The 22,504-nt window shown below is 41.2% G+C and overlaps 1 protein-coding gene across 4 annotated transcripts in view; it reads left to right on the top strand.

Moving 5' to 3' along the window:
• rfx4 (regulatory factor X, 4) overlaps positions 1-22,504 on the top strand; it is a 131,832-nt gene that overhangs the window by 13,707 nt on the left and 95,621 nt on the right. For 2 of the 4 annotated variants that reach the window (XM_048548810.1, XM_048548809.1), the window contains exons 2-5: positions 13,315-13,404; positions 15,189-15,249; positions 15,681-15,804; positions 21,635-21,696. In XM_048548810.1, the coding sequence (XP_048404767.1) occupies positions 13,315-13,404; positions 15,189-15,249; positions 15,681-15,804; positions 21,635-21,696 (337 nt within the window). The remainder of the gene's footprint in view (positions 1-13,314; positions 13,405-15,188; positions 15,250-15,680; positions 15,805-21,634; positions 21,697-22,504) is intronic. The other 2 variants (XM_048548811.1, XM_059652517.1) reach the window with 2 other exon arrangements.

The raw sequence follows: 22,504 nt of genomic DNA, 5'->3' as shown, positions 1-22,504 counted from the left end.
GGGGGGAGTATTCCATCCCACTCTTGACTTGTTTCTTGTAGATGGTGGACAGGCTCTGGGGAGTCAGGAGCTGAGTAACTTGCTGCAGAACTCCCAGTGCCTGATCGTTTCTTGTTGGCACTGTATTTATATGGCTGGTCCAGTTCATTTTCTTGTCAACGGTAACCCCCACAATCGTGATATTTGGGATTGTTCTGTAGGAATGACTGTCCCACATCGACTCAAGTAAAATGAACGCCTTACTGTTCCTTTTGGGAATCTAAGATTTAACTGATTTGTTTTTCTGATTTCACAGCTTCTGTCCATTGACTTGACTTGCTGTTCTGTTGAAAGAATATTTGCCCTGAGTCTAACATTGTATCACCTCTGTCACATTTTGTTGTGGTTTTTCTCCAGTTGTATCACCTTTCCATGGTCAAGGGAGGTGATGTTAAGCTTGAGATTGTGTTGTAAAACTGGTGTTCCCATTTATAACCTCCTCCCCATGAATAATTTGGCTAGCGAGTAATTATTATCCAATGGTGTTGTTCTGTAACTCAGGAGAGCTAATTCTCAGACTGGATACTTCATCAGTGACTTTGCAGATTTGACTGCACTTTCCATCCTTGTCGACCAAGGAATGGAGAATTGAGAATATCATCTGATTGATCACTACCGCAAAACTGAACATCCTCAAAATATTGTTCACAACTGACATCTATAGTTTGAGACAAATTCATAGTCTAGTGTATTGTTGCTAGATTATTAATCCAGAGATCTATGTAAAGTTATAGGCCCAGATCATGACAGATGTTGGAGTTTGAATTCAATAAATGTCTGGAATTAAGGATCTAATGATGACTAGTTGTTGATTATCAGGAAAAACCCACCAGTTTGTTAATGTCTTTAGGGAAGAAACTTTTCTGTCCTTTCCTGATCTGGCCTGCATGTGACTCCAGCCCCATTGTAATGTTGTTGACTCTTAACTGCCCTCTGGGCAATTAGGGAGGGGGTATAAAAGCTACCCTAGCCAGTGAAGCCCACTTAGTGTAAATGAATTTTAAAAAAAGGAAGCCATGCATCACATAGATCATTTAGTATTCTGGTCACTGAGTTTGCTCTGTTTGCATGAAGTCTTGATACATCAATCCATCTTGGATAACTATTGACCAGGAATAAACGCAGCTTTCTTCTAAAATGAAACAAATCCATTGCTCACCTTGCCGATGGCCTTTCTGGAAAGCCTAATGAATCCATTGACTCTGTAGGCACTTAGCGGGTATGACACATGTTTGATGTTACAAAACGTAATCCTCTATGACTTTCAAATTGTCTAGTCCCCACACTGAATGTTGTGCCATTGGGGAACACGCAGGTATCACTTCCTGATACTTAGATGTTCCCCGTGTAGTTTCTGTAGGATTTCTCTTCACACCCCCATTGGTTTGTCCATTCTTTATTCACACCAATAAGCCTCCCACTATTGTCAAGTATTGTTTTGGCTTGGGGTACCCTTATCAGCACAAAACCACTTTGATTCATCACCCCCAAATGAGAACTTGGCTTCATCTGTTTAAATTTTGCACTTAGTTACCATGGTGGTTAGTCACTGAATCATATTCATGAAACTGCAGATGTTCTTTAACAACAAGATGTTAAGTTTGACACAAAAAAGCAAACTAAACAACGTATATAAAATACAGTTAAAAGTATCTTAACATAAACAGCAAAAAAAGTCTCAATCTGTTCCCCAATTCTATGCTTTTACAGACACTTTATTCCAGAAAATCTTCACTCATTTCTCAACTCTGTAACTGACTCTACCCAGTTCGTTTTCCATGGAATGTGGAGACAGTTTTACAATTCTTTTCTGAGACTGCTGGTGTGAACTTTCACATTCCTGATGGCCCAAACTTTTTCAGTTCCAACAAACTTAAGCATTTCTGACTGAACTCTCCGTTCCACCAACTGAAACACTTTGGCTAGTGTGACTCATTTCTCTGAACTAAAAACTTGATTCCTCTGCTAAGAGAAATTGCTCTCCCCTCGGAACCAAACTCCTGTTTCTTCTGAACTGAGACCTTGAGCTTTCTGTATTGAAGTCCAAACTAAATTAATGTTTTTCTGGTCTATTACAAATGCAGCAATATTAGTAACCCAAATATTAGCACCACAGGGATTCTTCCAAGCACTTGATTGAAATCACATATTTTCTTGAAATTGATGCATAGATCGCTGTTTCAAGTGATCTTCTGACCTCTAAGAAACATTATTTTCACAGAACCAGCACAAATCTATCTGCCTCTATTTTAAACTTTAATACGTACAAAATAGACTTTACTTTTCATCTCCCCAGTACTGTAAAATCCTTAAGAGGCATTTTCATTTTCTGTCAATTGTTCTTATCATCACTATGTTAATGCTACATCTACATGCTACATCACCATGTTAATGCTACATCTACATGCTATATCACCATGTTAATGCTACATCTACATGCTACATCACCATGTTAATGCTACATCTACCTGCTACATTGCTATGTTAATGCTACATCTACATGCTACATCGCTATGTTAATGCTACATCTACCTGCTACATCGCTATGTTAATGCTACATTGCTATGTTAATGCTACATCTACATGCCTCATCGCTATGTTAATGCTACATCTACATGCTACATCACTATGTTAATGCTACATCACCTACCATATTTTCATTAAATATACTGATCACAGCGTTCGATTTTCTTCATGTTATTGTTGACAACTATAACATTGTCCATGCCAGATATGCAAATTTTGAAATTAAATGCAACAAAACTGTCTTCATTTTTAAAAAAAACTTAACAGATTACAGGCTGTATAAATAGCAGTCTCTTCAGAGTTGTTGGATTTGGAGATTACACATTGATTTGAACACTTAACGTCAAATATTTCTACTGATAATCAGTTTTTGGGAAAAGTAACTGATAAACCGTTTCAACCCTGTTTTGTCTTCTGGAGATAGAATGGCAACAATACCGGTGTCATTTGTATCAACAGCCAGTTTGAATGGCTCCTCATAAATCGCTGCTGGCAAAAACCAGTGGGTTTTTAAAACAGCTTTAAAATTGTTGAAGGCACTGTAACGTTCTCCATCTGTTCAATTTTTTTTGTTTTCTTTCAACAAATTTGACAAGGTGTCGCTACAGTGCTGAAGTTCACAAAAAAAAACTTCCAATAAATCCACATGTGTCAAGATACCAGAGCATTTTACATTTTGTCCAGGCATGGAAAAGTCCAAAATAACCCACTTTTCACTTCCTTATAATAATTGACCTGTACCACAGTGTGGCTCAAATAAGTTACCTTTGCAAGTGTATTTTTATTCAAATTTATGATCATATGGACTCTTTGTAACTGAAATAGTTTAACTAAGTGGTGTTAATGTTCATCCTAGGTTTGGCTGATAACAACCAAGTTTGTGACCAAGATGATGATATACAATACATAGATTAGACATTAGATTACATATCAATTTGATATGGATTATATAATCCTCCAATAACTTTGGTTAATGGTTAGACAGTAGCTGGCGCCTTTTTCATTCCAAACAAAATAACTTTACAATAATAAAGTCTATCCAGTGTTACAAAAGCTGATATATCAGTCATTGGAACTTAAAGTATCCTTTTAAACAAGACAATCTTAGCAACAAATTGCACTCATCCAATTGTTTCTTCTACTCATGGAATCAACAATGAATCCACCTTCACTGCTGAATTGACTTTGCAATAATTAATACAAAATCTTTATGGCCTGCAGTTTCAGAAACAGGTGAGGTCTAGCTGCTATGAGCCTGTCAATAACGTTATAGTTCATCATGAACTTAATCGCTTCCTTCATTTGAACTAACTTATCTGGATTGAAACTGGAAGGATGATTTCTAATACAAAATGTCATGAATAGCCAAAGAGCTTTTTGCCTAGCCAGGCACCAGCACTGCAAAAAGACAGAGTTATTCTGTTGGGATGGGCTTCATATGAACCATGCTGGGATTTATATACTAGTGAGATGTATAACAAGTTGTAGGTAAGGTTTTAAGTGAATTATGTGCAGATCCAGTTCAATTGAAGGGAAGTTTAAAAGAGTGAAAAAGAAATGAGAGATCAGAACTGTACAGTAGTGAACAGGGTAGTGAAGAGGCAAATAATAATCAGATGTGACAGGAAGATGCAGGAAGTATATGCAGGAGAGTGCGACACAAATTAGAACCAGAGTTAAGTAATAATGGTAAAAAGTTGAAGCTAAGGCTCTTTATCTGAATGTGTAACACAATAAATGAGTTGAAAGCACAAATAGAAAGAAATGAATATGACTTGATAGCTATTATAGAGATGTGGTTACGAGTCACTAGTATTGGAAACTCAATTTTCAAGGTTATTTGATGTTCTGGAAAAAGAAGGGAAATGTGGGTAGCATCATTTAATACAGGAAGGTATCAGTGTGGTGATCAGTTGTGATATAGGAGCAATAGATCTGTTGTGATTCCACATTATGGTCTGGCAGCATCTGGTGAGAGAAAACACAGAGCAAGTGCCTTAAATCCAATGTTTTGAGGAAGAGTTACTGGAATCATTAACTTTGTTTCTTTCTCAACAGATGCTGCCAGATTTGCCCTTCTTCTCCGACACTTTATGTTTTTGTTTCAGATTTCCAGCACCCACAGTTCTTCGTATTTATTTTGTGATGTGGAATCAGTTTGGAAATAAGGAACAGGGAGACAGCAAAGTCACAGTTAGGAGTCATCTGCAGGCTCCTAAAGATTTGCCAAGTGTAGCATAAATTATAAATCAGGAAATAATGAAGGTGTCTAAGAAGGGTACCACTATTCTTACGGTCATGGGTGATTTAAATCTGCAAATTAACTGGGGAAATGAAGGATAACATGGAAGACAAATTTGTAGACAGCATTCTTAGAGCAGCACATTAAAGAATGTACCTGAGAATAGGCTATTTTATACTTATTAGAGCTGTAAAGAAGAAGGATGAATAAAAGCTGATTAAAAAGATTCTGTAGGGGGTAGCAAGCAGAATAGGGTACAATTTCAAGTTTAGTCTGAGCGAGATCAATTCAAGTCTCAAACCCATGTCATCAACTTAAATTAGAGCAACTACAGACGTTTGAAGAAAGAGGATGAGGAAAACTATAGGAAATTTAATTAGATGAGCATCTACTGACAGTTAGCAGATATTTTATTACACTAAGCAAAAATTCTAAGGTTCTATCTTAATTTCAGAGTCTTCCTTTGCTAGCTGTGTCCATCAATCCCTGTTTTAATTTCTTGACTCAGAAAGTTGTTTCCTTGGCTACTGTCATTATTCATCTTGTGCTTTAAGCTAATATTTCATCCTGCAGGTTGAGATCCCAGTCTGATGCATCTTGGGCTCTGGTATTCGCATCTACATTGTCCCTGAAGCTGCTTGCTCCTGATCACCGAATAGAACTCTTCAAGTCCTGATATAACGTTCCTTTATTTACATCTGAACACACTAGATTCTGAAACACAGTTGTCCAGTGTAGTGTCTAAGACCACTCTCTCTCTCCACATGCTCATTCCAGACTGCTATCTTTCCCTTACTGATGTCAGTGTTATGTGATCAGTTAGACTGTTCATGATTTACATGTATCTCATTTTACCACAGGGAGAGAGAGACAGAGAGAGAGAGACAGGAAGACTGAAATTGTAGGACACGGAAAGAGAGACAGAGTGGCACAGGGAGAAAAGGAGACTGAAACAGGGAAAAGGGGATAGAAAGATAGGAAGAGAGAGTGAGATCGCAAAAGAAAGATGTTGTATTAATTGTAATGATCTAATAACCAATCAGGGATTGATTAACTCTGCGGGTTAGTTTATTTTACATGGTAAAACACACCATAAGTTATGAAGCAGAAAATACAGCAAACCGACAGATGTCTTAGTGTGCAGCTTGCAGAAAAATGACAGGCAGAGTCACAAAATTGTATACACACAGCACATGTGGTTCTTAAAAGTGAACTCTCTTAACAGCAACGCCCCCCTCCTTTCCAAAAACTAAGTTTAAAAACTGCAAACATTTGTAATAATAACAATTAGATTTGATTATGTATAGGTAATTTGCAAATATGTCCAGATCATAAGGTGATGATTTGGCTGAAGGTACTGTGGATTGTCTGCAGTCATCAGTGGTTTTATCTGTTGATTTTGTTTATGTTACTTTGTTTTTCTTTCATGGACTGCTACTCCTGTTGCTCGCCCAGAATTTCCTTATGCTGATGAAGTACAGTCAAGTTTTATATCAGATTCGCAACTAACAGATTTGTATAAGTGGTTCATATCTTCATAGCATTTACTGTTTTGTTCCTTAAGAGCTTCCAATTTGTTTAAAGTTTTTGTTATCATACCATGGATCCTTCTATCAAAGTTTAATCTTCTGCTGGTGCAGTTTTTTCTGTTCATAACCTGCTCCATTAGCTATTCAGCTTCTTCAATTTTTCTTTCCATTTTGTTTTCTTTAACACATGGACCTTTTTCACTCACTGCTTCAGAGATTGTGTGGGTATCCTTGAAGTTTTGTTTTAGTTCTTTCATGACAGCATTATTACTGGCATTTATTTTCTAAAAGGCTCTCAGTAATGATTTACAGTTTCTTATTGTACGCATTGTGCACCTCCGCTTATTCTGTCATTTTCTTCAGGAGTGCTTTGACCTCAAGCTGATGCTTTTGTAGCTGTACCTGCTGAGTCTGATTTGTTTTATCAAATTGCTCCAGCTGTAGATTACCATCAATCCAATGAAAAGATTGTCAATGAGATTGTAGTTCATCCGAGTTCCTTTCTTTTTCAGCTGTTAACTTATCCTCGTGAGGTACCTCCTTAAGATCGCATAACTTTAGAGATGGCAATTAAAAGTCTGAAGTTATGCTGAGCTTGGCCAACCATTTCCTCTTGTGCTTTATATTCGCTGCACCTCAGGCAGCTGAAATTTTAAGTTCACTAATTCAGAAGAAAGTGAAATGTTTCCAGTCTTCTTTCATCTTCAGTTCTAAGTGTGTTTCTTGAATAATTTCTGGAAATTTCTGTTCTCTCTCTGATGTTTGACTGTTTCTATTCATTGTGAATAATGCAAGGGCAGAGCATGCTGGTACATCACAATTTTGATCTAGCTCTCTAAAATGCAGAACATCTGCAATGTTCAGTCTGATTGTTAGTACTTGCACTCCAGCACAATTGATCCTGCACGTGCAATTGGTGAAGTGTTGTATGTTGAAAGATTTACATACGTAGATTTCATCATTAATTCTCATGTCTGTGAATACAGGTTTTTAAGAATACTTTGTCAATCATAGCAAATAACAAATTGTCATCAGTTTACTGAGGACTGATTATTCTGAATGCATGCAAAACTTTGGACAATGTGATGTCATTGACGTTTTTCACAAGATTGACAGTGTGAAATCAGAGTTTGCTGCTCTTTGTCTTGTCAAGTACATTGTCAGATTTTGGCTATTGATAACTTTCTGTGTATTCATGGCCTTCAGTTTAACTTGAAGGTATTCACCTTGTGTGATCTGCTCTGGTCATGTCAGGCTCTTTGCAGTTGCATCAGTCTTTCACTGGTGTACTGCCTCTGCCAATGACATACCTAAATCTAGAAACTATAGCTCTGAATGCTGAACGTTAAATTTGGTTAGGAGGTTTGCTGTGTCTCAATTTAATCTAGGAAATTTTGTTTACATTCCAGCAATTTTTCCTGATGTTCCCTAGCTTGTTATCAGTTGGCCTTTCCTGATTGAGTCAAACTACCCTCTCGATAGACATTGACTCTCGGGCACTGTAATGAACAAAGACACCTAGCCACGCGCTTCACCTTTAGATTGACTCACTTGTTCGCTGTTCAAGCATGATAGGATTTCTTAGCATGATGTTTTGACCTTCTTTATTCTTTATTCATTCACGGGATGAGGGTGTTATTGACCAGGCAGCATTTATTGCCCATCCCTAATTGCCAGAGGGCAGTTAAGTATTAACCACATTGCTGTTGGTCTGGAGTCACATGTAGGCCAGGTAAGGATGGCAGTTTGATTCCCTAAAGGACATTAGCGAGCTAGATAGGTTTTTCCAGACAATTAGCAATGATTCTTAATTCCAGATATTTATTGAATTCAAATTCCACTGTCTGCAGTGGTGGGATTCAAACATGGGTCCCCAGAACATTATCTGGGTCTGTGGATTAACAGTTCAGTGATAATACCACTACGCCATCGCCTCCCCTAAATTGCGACAAAGACTCACTGCCGTGACTCAGATGTGAACCGAGGTTGCTGTGCCCACAACGTAGAGTACTAACCATTATCCAATCGTGGTGCCACACAGAACAGCACACCAGCTGTTCACCATGTTGTGCTGATGTTAATGTCTAGTAACAGATCATGCATTAGGGATTGATTAACTCTAACTCTATGGGTCAGTTTACTTAGAGCCGTTGAGTGTTACATTGTGGAACGAGGCCCTTCAGCCCATCATGCCCATACTGGTCATTAAACATCTAACTATTTTATTCCCATTTTCCAGCACTTGGCATATTGTCTTGTTTGCTTTGGTGTTTCAAGGGCTCATCCAAATACTTCTCAAATGATCTCGAAGGTTCCCACCTCGATCACCCTTCCAGGTAGTGAGTTCCAGGCACAAACACCCTCTGGGTGAAAAGAAATATAGAAACCCCATCTAAACCTTCTCTTCTTACTTTAAAACTGCGCCACCTGGTTATTGACCCTTCTACTAAGAGGACAACTTTCTCCCTATGCTGTGTGTGCCCCTTAGAACTTTTTACAACTTAATCAGACTCCCTTGTCAGCCTTCTCTGCTCTAAGAGTAACAGCCCAACCTGTGTAGTTTCTCTTTATAGATCAGGCAACATCCCGGTGAATCTCCTCTGTACTGTCTAGTGCAATCACGTCCTCCTTATAGTATGGTGGTAAGCACTGCATGAAATACTCTAGCTGTCGGCTTAACTAATGTAATGCACAGTTCCATCATAACCTCCCGACTCTTGTATTCAGTGTCTTGCCTAATACAGGCAAGTATCTCATATGTCTTCTTAACCATCTTATCTACCTGTCCTGCTATCTTTAAGAATCTATGAACATGCACACCAAGGTCCATCTGTTCCTTTGCACTTCCTAGGGCCCTACTATTTGTCAAATACTTCCTTGCCTTGTTAGTCTTACCAAAGTGCATCAGTTCACACCATTCAGGATTAAATTCCAATTACCACTGTTCAGCCAATCTGACCAGCCCATTTATATCATTTTGTCTTATAAGATTTTCCTCCTCACAATTTCCCACACTACAAATTTTATAACATCGGCAAACTTTCTGATCATACCCCTACATTCATGTCTAGATCATTAATATACACAACAAACAGCAAGGGACTGAATCCTGTGGAAAACACACTGGACACAGGCTTCCAGTCACACAAATGCCCTTTTGACCATTATCCTCTGCTTCCTGCCACTAAGCAAATTTTGGATCCAATGGACTCTTAGCTTCTTAACTGGTCTATCATATGAGACCTTATCAAAAACATAAATCTGTGTAGACCACACCAAATTCACTACCCACACATAAAGGCCTAATTAACACCTCAAAAAATTCAATCTAATTGTTAGATATGATCTCCACCTTAAAAAGCCATGAAATGCCAATTAATCGATCCTTGCTGCTCCAATTAGAGATTAATTCTGTCCCTCAGATTTTCTTCCAATTGCTTCCAGCATAGATGTTAGTCTCACTGGTTTGTAGTTTCTGCGTTTGTCCTTACCACCCTTAATGAAGAATGGTACGACATTAGCAGTCCTCCTGTGTCCAGAGCCGATTTGAAAATGAATGTGAGAGCCCTGCAATTTTCTCCCTTACTCCCATAGCAGCCGTGGGTTCATTCATCTGGACCTCAGGATTTATCCACCTTCAAACCTGCTAAAACTTTTCATACCGGCTCTATCTTCATGCTAATTTGTTTAAATATATCACAGTTCATCTCCTCGATTTCTACGCCTTCATTGGCCGCCTCTACAGTGAATACAGTTGCAAAGTACGTTTAAAACCTCAGCTACATCTTCTGGCCCGCACATACAATGGTACTTTTTCTCCTCATTGGACCTTAATTGTTCTCTGATTTTTTTTTGCCCCTAACATACTTCAAAAAATGTCTTTGGATTTTCCTTAATGCTACACGCCAGTGCTTTCTCAGGCTCCCTCCTCACTCTAGCTGGTATTTTTAATTAACTCCCTGCATTTTCTATATTCTTTTAAGACATCCATCGCTTGGAGCCTTCAGTGTCTACCAACTGCTTGTTTATTTTCTTTATCCAATCCTGTACATTTCTTGACAGCCAGGGTTCTATGGATTTGTTGGTCCCACCCTTCCCCTTTCTGGGAACATGTTGGCCCTATACTCTTGACATTACCCTTTGAAATATCTCCCACTGCAGATTTTCCTTTGAGTCGCTGCTCCCAGTCCGTTTTTGCCAGATCCAGTCTTGTCTTATTAAAATCGGCCTTCCCCAGTTCTGAACCTTTATTTCCTGTCAATCTTTGTCTTGATCCGTGTCCATAAACACCTTAAATCTAACTGAGTTATGGTTACTGTCACTGAAAAGCTGTATGTGTGAGAGAGAGAATGTAACAGTGGTAGAAAATGAGAGAGAGTAAGTGAAAGTGCAACTGGGATTTTGAGAAATAGAGAGAGAGGGAGAGGGAGAAGGTAAAAGGTTTACTTGAAACCAGGAACCTCTCTGACCTCACTCAAGCTGCATCAAGTGTCCTAATTATGCACTGAATGGTGATGTGATGAAGGTTGTCCTCTCTCCCACTCACACCATATTAAAGTTCCCATGGAATAATAAGAAATTTTAAATAGTGACTTGCCTTTCGTTACGTTCAATGTCAAATCTTTGGGACTCCAGTAGATGTGTTATGTTTGGGCTTCCATACAAGATACCTCACAAAAGGCTAAGTCAGAAGATAAGAGCCCACAGTGCTGGAGGTAGTATAGTGACGTAGATAGAGAATTGGCTCATGAGCAGGAAACAGCAAGTGGCGATAAGTGGCTTCTTTTCAGGTTGGTTACCCGAGACAAGTGGGGTACCACAGGGGTCTGTACTGGGACCGCAATTGTATTCAATATATATTAATGATTTGGAGGAAGGAAGTGAATGTGCTATCGCCAAATTTGCAGGCAACACTATAATGGCTGGAAAAGAAAATTGTAAGAGGGATGCAAATGGTTTACAGAGAGATATCGATAAGTAAGTAGACAAAAAGTTGGCAAATGGAGTATAATGTGGGAAAATGTGAAGTTGTTCATGTTGAAAAGGAGAACAAAGAACAGAATATTATTTCAATAAAGAAAAACTGCAAAAAAGCTGCAGCTCAAAAGGCCTTGGCGGGTCTTGTGCACAAGACACAAAAAGCCAGCACACACGTGCAGCAGGTAATCAGGAAGGCTAATGCAATGTTGGCCTTTACTTCAAGACAGTTGAAGTATATGAGTAGGGAAGTGTTACTGGAACTGCACAGGGTGCTGGTGAGATCACATCTGGAAAACTGTGAGCGTTTTTGGTCTCCTTATTTAATGAAATATATAATTCATTGGAGGCAGTTCACCGAAGGTTCACATGAATGATCCCTGGTATGAATGGATTGTCTTATGAGCAAAAGCTGAACAGGTTGGGATTCTAGTCGCTGGAGTTTAGAAAAATGAGAGGTGATCTTATCGAAACATACAGGATTCTTACGGGGTTGATGGTAAAAGCTATATGTTTCCCCTCTTGGGACAGTCTAAGATCAAAGGGAACAGTCACAGAACAAAGGGAAATAAAAACTGAAGGAACTGCGGATGCTGTAAATTAGGAACAAAAACAAAGTTGCTGGAAAAGCTCAGCAGATCTAGCAGCATCAGTGAAGAAATAAACAAAGTTAACGTTTCATTCGGTGACCCTTCCTCAGAACTGTTCTGAGGAAGGGTCACCAGTCCTGAAATGTTAACTCTGTTTGTTCCTTCACAGATACTGTCAGACCTGCTGAGATTTTCCAGCAACTTTGTTTTAGTTACAGAATAAAGGGATGCCAATTTAATCCAAGGTGAGGAAGAATTTCTTCTCTCAGAGCGTTGTGCATCTTTGAACCTACTTATCACAAAGAGCTGTGGGGACAGAGTCCTCATGTATACTTAAGGCTGATATCGAAAAGTTCTTGATCAGTCGGGGAATGAAGAGTTATGGGGAAAGGTCAGGAAAATGAACGTGAAGAATGTCCAATCAACCGTGATCCTATTAAATGACAGAGCAGGCTAGAGAGACTGAACAGTGACCTCCTGTTCCTATTTCTTGTGATCTTATGGTCTCACTCCCATCCAGTTGGGAGAAGTGTGAAGTCAGTAACTAATGATTATAGGATCATTAACAGAATGCAACATTGCATATGCAAAAGCAGAATGCTACGTTGCTGGAAATCTGAAATAAGAACAAAAATGCGGGAAGTAATCAGAGATTTGGCAGTATCTGTGGAGAGACACACTAATGTTTCAGCTTGATCACCTTTCATCAGAATATATTAGATATGTCAGCCCCCACTATTGACCAGTTCTGCTTCCCTACAGTCTGTCTTTGCAAACTTTTGAAAAATCAACTGAATTGAATGAAACAATGACAACACCTTAGAAAAAAATACAGATTGGAAACACTGAACGTTTAAGTTGGACTTTGGAAGATATTGATGCACTCTAGCCCTAACTGGTAACTCAAAGCCTCAAGCATAAACCTACCCTATCATTACTGGGTAACCTGAAAGGGAGAAACATTCACGTTTGGGGAATTGAACCACAGTCTTCCACATAAGAGGAGACGATACCAGCTTAGAGCTCGCTAAATATCGGTCTCTCTCTGTGAGTGCTTAGTTAAGCAATGACCTTCACAAGCATATCTCAGCAGTATAAATGGCATACCATTAACATGCAATTACTAGAAGCAGAGAGGTGGGGTACTATGCCCTCTGTAAAGGTGGATTCAATATCAAAAATTGACTAGAAGATTAATTAGGATTACAGCCTCAAATATAAAAGCATATGAAATAGGAGTAAACTAAATGCGGGCACAGCAAGTCTCACGATCCAAATCAATTCTGACTGCTGTGACCAGGAGCATCAGTTTTACTGAGGACTGCATGTGTGAATAATTACACTGGCTTAGAAAAGAACCACTTTCAGCTGGTGAAGACTGAGTGATTGGTGGATTTATTTTCTGTTGCAGAAAGTTGGATTGAAAGGTGCCTCAGTGAGAGTGAAAGCAAACGGTTTCCAAACCATGCCTCGTTGGGGAACGTGTCCATTGGTGAGGAACGTGAGTACTGGGTGGGTGCTTTGATTGGGAACAAGATCTTGATAACAGAAAAACACAGATAGAGCAGAATCGAAGGGCATTATGAAATATCATTAGCATACAGTAACAGCAGTTTATACCACCTACAAGATGCATTATGGTGATTTTTCCAAGGTTTTTCCAAAAGCACCCTCCAAACCGACAACCTTTACCATCTTCAAGGATAAGGACAGCAGATACATAGGAACACTGTCGTCTCCAAGTCCCTCACCATCCTGACTTGGAAATGTATCGCTGTTCCTTCATTGTCACCTTGCCAAAACTTTGGAATTTCCTCTGTAATGGTATTGTAGGCCAGCTGCCCCACATGTTCTGCAGCGATTCATTAAGGCAGCTCACCACTACCTTCACAAGTGCAATTAGGGTTGGACAACGAATGCTGGCCCAGCCAGTGACTGTTATTTCACATCAGCTGATGAGAGAACATATGAACAAGAATAACGGGGATGTGGTACTCACTTTCAAGAAAGTAATTCCCTAAATTAGTGCAAAAGTGACACGATTAGCATTGTGAATGCAAGAAATATGATGCAAATGAAAGAAGTTCCTTCAGAATTCAGAGAACTGGACTTTGTGTTGGACTGTGGAGCTTGAATGTGTTTGGAGTGTGGGGTGTTTTTGAGGTATGGGGGTGTTTTTGAGGTATGGGGGTGTTTTTGGGGTATGGGGGTGTGTTTGGGGTATGGGGGTGTGTTTGGGGTGTATTTGGAGTGTTGGGGTGTGTTTGGGGCGTTGGCAGGGTGTGTTTGGGGCGTTGGCAGGGTGTGTTTGGGGTGTTGGCAGGGTGTGTTTGGGGTGTTGGCAGGGTGTGTTTTGTGGTGTGGCAGGGTGTGTTTGTGCTGTGGGGGTGTTGGGGTGTGTTTGGGGTGTTGGGATTGTGTTTGGGGCATTGGGGGTGTGTTTGGGGTGTATTTGGGGTGTTGGGGGTGTGTTTGGGGTGTTGGGATTGTATTTGGGGCATCGGGTGTGTGTGTGGGGTGTTGGCAGGGTGTGTTTGGGGTGTTGGGGTATGTGTTTGGGGGGTGGCGGTGTGTGTTTGGGGTGTTGGGGGCGTATGTTTGGGGTGTTGGGGGCGTGTGTTTGGGGTGTTGGGGGCGTGTGTTTGGGGTGTTGGGGGCGTGTGTTTGGGGTGTTGGGGGCGTGTGTTTGGGTTGTTGGGGGCGTGTGTTTGGGGTGTTGGGGGCGTGTGTTTGTGATATGGGGCTGTGTGTTTGGGGTGTTGGGGATATGTGTTTGGGGTGTGAGGGGTGTGGTTGGGGTGTACGGGGTGAATTTGGGGTGTTGGGGCTGTGTGTTTGGGGTGTTGGGGGTATGTGTTTGGGGTGTTGGGGGGATGTTTTCGGGGTGTAGGGGTGTGTGTTTGGGGTGTGTGTTTGGGTGTGGGGTTTGTGTTTGGGGTATAGAGGGGTGTGTTTGGGGTGTGGGGGTGTGTGTTTGGGGTGTTGGGGGTATGTGTTTGGGGTGTGAGGGTGTGTGTTTGGTGAGTTGGGGGGATGTTTTCGGGGTGTAGGGGTGTGTGTTTGGGTGTGGGGGGTGTGTTTGGGGTGTTGGGGGTGTGTGTTTGGGGTGTGGGGGGTGTGTTTGGGGTGTTGGGGGTGTGTGTTTGGGGTGTGGGGTGAGTGGGTGTAGGGGGTGGGTGTGTTCGTCAGTGCATGTCGCTGTGAGAGGGTTTGTAAGAGGCATTGTGAACAGTTCATCACTGAAGGGTTTGAGTCACCCAGTTCTATTTTTTTCTGAATTAACAGATGAAGAGAAGGAAAACAACCGGGCCTCGAAACCGCACTCAACCCCGGCCACTCTGCAATGGTGAGTCCTTAAGCAAAGGAAGCCAATCTGCCCGTCAGTTTTTACTCATCTCTCCCCTCTTTTTTACCCTCCACTTCCTCCTATCCACCCTTCTCTCTCTTCAACTTCTTTCTCTGCACACTCCCTCTCTCCACCATTAACAGAACATCAACTATACAAGTGGTACAGTAATTATCATTAACAATTTGTGCTTTTGATATAAACACTGCCAACCTCTCCTTAGATCCTGAACAATGTGAAATTGCCCGTTTGTTCTGAGCTGCGTGTTTTAACTTACTCTGTCTGTAATGATACAGAGGAAACAATTCCTTAAAACTAGCATAACGAACACTTCAATAATGGGACTTCTATCACTCAGAAAATCACTGACATTGTCATTCTGAAGGAAGACTGTGCTGGATAAATGATTAACTCACTTCTGTCCCATTCAGGCTTGAGGAGAACTATGAGATTGCAGAAGGGGTCTGTATACCTCGCAGTGCTCTGTACATGCATTACCTGGACTTCTGTGAGAAGAATGATACACAGCCGGTTAATGCTGCAAGCTTTGGCAAGGTGAGCAGTTGGCTCTGTTACTGGAGCAGGGGACATTACCAGAGGTAAACCAGCCTGATAACCCATGGGGTGGATGAGTCGGACTTGAGATATCTCACTAAATGGAATTGGGATTGCACTAGCACAATGATAGGGAGTGAGTTAGCTCAGTAGCTGGGGAGCAGTAGAGTTGGCTTGGTAACTAGGGCAGTGGGGGAAGAGCGGGGGGGGATGTAGCCAGGAACGAGCTGGACTTGGGACCCCAGGGGAAAGTGAGGCTGGCTTTGGAACTGGGAGTGAGCTGTCTTTTGAAACCTTCTGCTTGTCATTGTGAAATGTAAGAAACGATTTGCTGGTCTGCAAGGTTCCATGTTAAAATGTTGAAAATGCACGAGGAAATACCCAAAACGACCAACCTTTTGTTGAAATCCTTGCAGTATTTTCAAATAATTATCACAAAATTCCCTCCAAAGTAAGGTTAATAAACTGTACAGCATTAAATGGATCAGTGAATTCTGTTCCCTCGTCCAGTCCTGGGTATTTAGCCTGATTATCAAAATTATAAGACACTGTCACTACTTCAGCTCAGGCATTCTCAATCTCTGTGTCTCTGTCTGTGTGTGTCTCTGACTCTGTCTCACTGCATGTCTCTGTCTCTTGGTGAATCTCCGAATCAATGTCTCTCTCTCTCTCTCTCTTTCCCTGGGTCAATATCTGCGTGTGTCTCTATCTCACTTTGTCTCTCTCTTTCCTTGTGTCTTTAGCTCAGTATGTTTCTGTGTCTCACTGTCTTTTCGTGTTGTTGTCTGTATTTGAGTTTTTTTCTCTGTAACATGTCTCCCTGCCCTTCTTTCTCTCACTTTCTCAATGCTTGTGTGTGTATTACTTTCCAATTCTCATTATTTCTCAGGCTCTGTAATACTACGTATTTGTCTCTCCGTCTCTCTCACATGCACATGCTTTGATTCTCTGCATGTCTCTTTCTGTGATTTTGTCTCTCTTTGTGACATGGAATCGGGTTCAGACCCAATTGTTATGGAAACCACAACTCGTGTACGAAACAAATTCACAGCCTGCTTTATTAATCTGACTTTTGACAGTTTTCTTGGACAAACCAAATTAACTAAAGCTAGCTCTAACTCTTCAGTGTTTAAAAGTTTAGAGTATATTCATATCAGCGCCAAGCGAGTTTATATTCTTTAAACCAAGGTGGAATGCCAGAACATAAAGAGGAGTTGAAGGTTAGCAGGGTCATGTTTTGGGGTGGTTTTAAGTCAGCTATATGGTGAACGTATCTAACCCACCTGCCCACAAATGCCAGACAGATCCTGTAGGTTTCCATCCTTAAATTACTGCTCCCCCTGCATATCTCAATAACCGAAACACCAGACCTAGGCTGATTTCTAACACAAAAATTCTTTTGAGAGAAGGCATTCTGGTGGCCGACTGACTCAGTGAAATTGTGAAGTCAGCTGCAGAACAGAATTTTCAATTTCAGTCAATCTCGTTGAAGCCGAATCCAGGGATGCGGGATGTGAGAGAAAGTTCTTTGTCTGCAAAGTTGGCCAGAGTAGATTGTGTTTTCCCACAGCTTTGGGCAGTTCACTAAGACCGTACATGTGGATCTTAAAGGATAGGGGGAGGGATTAATGTGCAATTAAAGAGGCAGCAGAAGGCAGTGATGTTCTGGAATGTTAGATCAGTAGCTGGAACAGCAGGGGTGTCCTTTAGCCAAGCTTCATTGAATTTATACAAAAAGCGAGGGCTGTCTCTGTGTCTGCTCATTTATCACACAGCCAGGCAAACTCCAGCAACTTTCAAACTCCCATCTCCTATTTGCGAAACTTCCAGCAATGAAATTAAAACTAGCTGCTCAGTCAGTTCAGAGCTAACCTTGTTTTCACTAGGGAACATTTCCGCGCACACAGTTTCCCAGAGAAAATGTTTTTGCTGCCTAGCCATGGGTCTTATTGCAACCCCAGTAAATAGGGATTCTCTCTCTCTTTCTGTCTCTCACGCAATATTATTTCCAGCCTTTGTTAGTCCAGCAAGGCAGTGCATTTACATAAATTTACATAAGTGAAATTATTCCTGGAATAAGTTTACTTGTGGAAGATATGCAAATAAGCAATATCCCTTTTAATCTCTCAGCATGTATTTACTGGAAGGTTTCGGGTCTTGAATCTTGCTTTTCCATTGTTTGAATCGGAAACTTTCTCACACTTAATAATCTGTCAAGAGCAACAGAGGAATGTGAAGGTGGATGGAGTTTTTGTTAAAATAATTTACAGACGCTCAAACTGAAATCAAAATGGAAGATGCTGGGAATAGTCAGGCAGTATGTGTGGGGAGAGCGAACAAGTTAGTGTATCCGGTGTGGATCCTTTGTTTGGTTAAAGTGATTCACCCTGAGAGACTCATTCTCACAGAGTGCATCACACAACTGGTCTAGGCTGCATTCGATAATTGCAACAACTTACATTTATGTAGTGCCTTTCACTTAGTGCTCTATGCTCCATAGGAGTGCTATAAAGTATAATTTGACCCGAGCAGATGTCAGTTAAAGGAGGTATTGATTGAGAACATACATATGTATGAATTAGGAGTAGTCCATTCGGCCCCTCAAACCTGCTCCACCATTCAATAAGATTGTGGCTGTTCTGATTGACTTTCATTCATACACGGGATGTAGGCATTGTTGGCTAGTACAGCATTTATTGACCATTCCTAATTCTCAGAAGACAGTTGAGTTAACCACATTGCTGTAGGTCTAGATTCAGATTTCCTTCCCTTAAGGACATAAGGGAGTCAGATGAGCTTTTGCAACAAACAACAGCAACTATATGGCTACCATTGGGTTAGCTCTTTATTCCTGATTTTACTGAATTAAAGCTTCAACATTTGCCATGACTCGAACCCACATCCCCCTGATTATTAGCTGGATTACTAGCCCAGTAACAGTGCCACTACACCACTGCCTCCTAAACCTGTAACATTAACTCCACATTCCCACCTATCCCTGGTAGCCATTAACTCTCATGTTAGCCAGGAATCTATCTATCTCTGCTTCAAAAAAGCTCAGAGCAGCACAGTGACCCAATGGTTAGCACTGCTGCCTCACACTACCGGGGACCCAGGTTTGATTCCAGCCTTGGGTGACTGTCTGGGTTTCCGCTGTGGAGGTCAGGTGATTGGCCATGCTAACTTTCCTTGTAGTGCCCAGGGATGCACAGGTGGATTAGCCATGGTCAATGCAGGGTTAGGGTGGGATACTCTTCAGACGGTCAGTGCAGACTCAGTGGGCCAAACAGCCTCTACCTGCACTATAGGAATTCTATGACTCTGCTTCTCCCACTCACTGGGGAAGAAAATTTCAAGAATTTGCAACCCCCTGTGAGAAAGTGAATTCTCATCCTCTCTGTCTTAAATGGCAGGTCCTCTACATTTAAACTGTGCCCCCTTGCTGTAGCCTGCTCTACAAGGCAAAATTTTTCCAATGATCTATGCTGTCCAGACCCCTCAGGATCGTGAATGTTTCAGTGAGATCAGCTCCCATTGTTCTGAATTCTAACGGATGAAGTCCCAAACTGCCCATATTTGCAAAAATGTCAACCTGTGTGTCTGAGGAATACATCTTTGAACTGCTGCTAATGCAACAATGTCCTCTCCTAAATAAGGAGACCAAAACTAAACACTGTACTCCACATGTGGCCTTATCAGTGCCCTGTACTAAAGAAAACTTTTAAAAAGTGTGTTAGGGGAAGAAAGAGAAGTCAGTAAGTAGATAGAGATTCAGAGATTAAATTACAGACCTTAGTACCTTGGCAGCTGAAGGCCAAAGTGTAAGCAGTTAAAATCAGGATTGCTGAAGAGGCCAGAATTGGAGGAATGCAGACCTTTTGGAAAATTATAAGGTAGGTGGAGATTATAGATCTGGTTGTAGATGAGGCTGTGAAGGGATTTGAAAACAGTGATGGGGAGGTTGAAATGGAAATGGTCTTTGACCGAGAGACAATGTAGGCCAACGAAATTGGCATGATAGATGGATGAAGCTTGGTGCAAGTAAGGATGTGGGTAGCACCTTTCTGGGCCTCTGGATTATGAAGTGTAGAACATAGGAGGCTAGTATGGAGTAAACTGGAAAAGTCGCATCTAGAAGTCACAAAGACGAAGCTTAGAAATGGACAGTCTGAATGATGGAGCAATGATGCGGCCAGGATTATGTAAAACAACAATGCTTGTGAATAGTCTGGCTTTGGTCTCATGCAGAGTCCAGTGAGATGGTGGGTTGGTGAGAGGGGCAGGTTGGGTAGAAAGGGAATGGAGTTTGTTGCAGGGGTCAAAGAAATTTCGGTCGCCCCATAATGTGATGTCAGATAAGCAATCTGACAATCTGGAGTCCGTAGAGAGGGCGAGAGAGAGGTGGACATGAGGGAAAGCTGGGTGATGTCACTGTATGCATGAAAACTAATACTGTACTTTCTGGTGCTGTCACTGGGACACAGAAAACAGATTTTTAAAAAAGGATTCCAAATTAATATCAACTTCCCAGGGAACTGAATCTAAAAAATCAGGGCAACATGTAATCAAGAGGAAAGCAAGTTTAGAGAGCCAAGAACAGACAACCCTTAGCGCAGTCACTATTTTAAAGCCAGAAATTCTGACCTGATTTTTATACTTTCAATGAACATTCTCCAATCCATGGTCTAATTTAAACATGTTACAGAGCAGTGACCTCTCCTACTATTAAAGGCATTGCTGCACCACTGCTGGTGGGAGACTGTAATTACAATGTGACTGACTGGCTGATGGTGAAATGTTGGATAGCCTGGGCTCGTTTCCACTGGACCTCAGAAAACTTGGGGTTGACTTGATTGAAGCATATAAGATCCTGAATGGTTTTGACAAAGTGAACATCAGACGGATGCTTCCTTTTGTGAGTTATTCCAGAATTAGTGTGCACTGTTCTAAAATTAGTTGTCTTTTTAAGACAGGTGAGAAGAATTTTATTTTCTGTCTTGTGCGATTTTCAGACACTCTGCCTCAGAAGGCCCTGGATAGTTTGAAGGTGGAAATAACTTCCTGTTGGGCAGGGAAATGAAAAGTTATCAGATGTAGATGGGAATGTGGAATTCAGAGCACAAACAGATTGACGTCAATCTTATTGAATGGCGGAGCCCAGGCTTGAAGGACTGAATACTAGTGCTCCTAATTCTTAACTTTGTAAGTGGAGGTGCGTGGGGGGTGGGGAGGTGGAGTCCTGTCTATTGCCAACACTAGATTTGACTGAGGCCTAGTATGCTCGATGGAGCCTGCCAAAAGTGAGTGATGGGAGGAAGGGCTCCTGGGGTGAGACTTGCAGAGGAGGGAATTCATCAGCAAGAGCTAAGAATGGAAATCTCTCAGCATCCTCCCTCCTCCACCAAGCCCTGACGCTAGGACCTTAAATCAGGCCATAAACCACTTTTACTGAGGTGACTGTTTCCCCAGATTGACTTGATTCTCCTGTTGGGAGAAAAGTGTATTACTCAGAAATAGATGGTAAAGTCTTCTCAACTAAAACTTTAAACCTTCTGTACTGAAACTAATCCAATGGCCTTTATGTCATAAATCCAACAGGATAAACTTTTATCCATCAACACTACAGGGGTTCTCCCAGGCACTCAACTGCAATCACTCACTTTTTTAGAATTTATATATTTAGGTCATTGCTCCAAATTGATTTTCTGACCTTTTATAAAAGCATGTTATTCACAGAACTGACCCACATCCATTTCTACCTTTCAACACAAGGTCTTGAAAGGGATAGCAATTAAATCCATTCTGATGGGCTTTTCTGATTTTTATTCAGATAATTCGACAGCAATTTCCACAACTAACGACCAGAAGATTAGGAACAAGAGGCCAGTCAAAGTGAGTAACCAACATTGCATTTGCATTTAACTGGAATATTACTTGTGCTGCACTCAGTATGGAATTATTAGCAATGTACATGGATGTATATCATGGCACAGTAGGTTGTGTCACTACCTCTGGGCAAGAAAGTCTGGACTTGTGCTCCTCTCCAGGACTTGTCAGTAACGGGAGATATGTTTGTGATGTGGTCAGACAGCTTGATTGTCCTTTGTAAAAATCCTTCCAACACATCTGATGGCAGGTTGCAAGAACAGGAGAGTTTCCTGGTCAGTTATCCTGTAGGAGGCAATAGGAAACCACAGCAGGACATTGCCCTTAAACGTGGAGCATTCCATTGGAAACCTAGGGCCCAAACTTCACAAGTAAAGATAAGAGAAAAGACAGACAGGCATATATCCCTCTGGTCACCAATATTTTGTTAGAGACAACACAGTGTGGAGCTGGAGGAATACAGCAGGCCAGGTAGCATCAGAGAAGCAGGAAAGTTGATGTTTCAGGTCGGGACTCTTCTTCAGAATCTTCATTTCTGAAGAAGGGTCCCAACCCGAAACGTCAACTTTCCTGCTTCTCTGATGCTACCTAGCCTGCCGTGTTCCTCCAGCTCCACACTGTGTTATCTCTGACTCCAGCATCGGCAGTTCTCACCATCGCTGACCATGATTTTGTTTCTTTTTGTAGCAGAGTATAGTTCATGGAAAAAATCTTTAAAAAGTTCAATATAAAGGAAGCATCTGCTGCTGCGGCAAGCTCAGTTAATTTTGTGCAAAAACCAATCAAATTGCAAGATAGCAGAATAAATAACAAC

Source organism: Stegostoma tigrinum, chromosome 18, assembly GCF_030684315.1.
Source record: "Stegostoma tigrinum isolate sSteTig4 chromosome 18, sSteTig4.hap1, whole genome shotgun sequence".
In the NCBI taxonomy this organism is placed as follows: domain Eukaryota; kingdom Metazoa; phylum Chordata; class Chondrichthyes; order Orectolobiformes; family Stegostomatidae; genus Stegostoma; species Stegostoma tigrinum.
The sequence above is the reverse complement of the archived record's forward strand: the minus strand, read 5'-3'. Positions and strand labels throughout refer to the sequence as shown.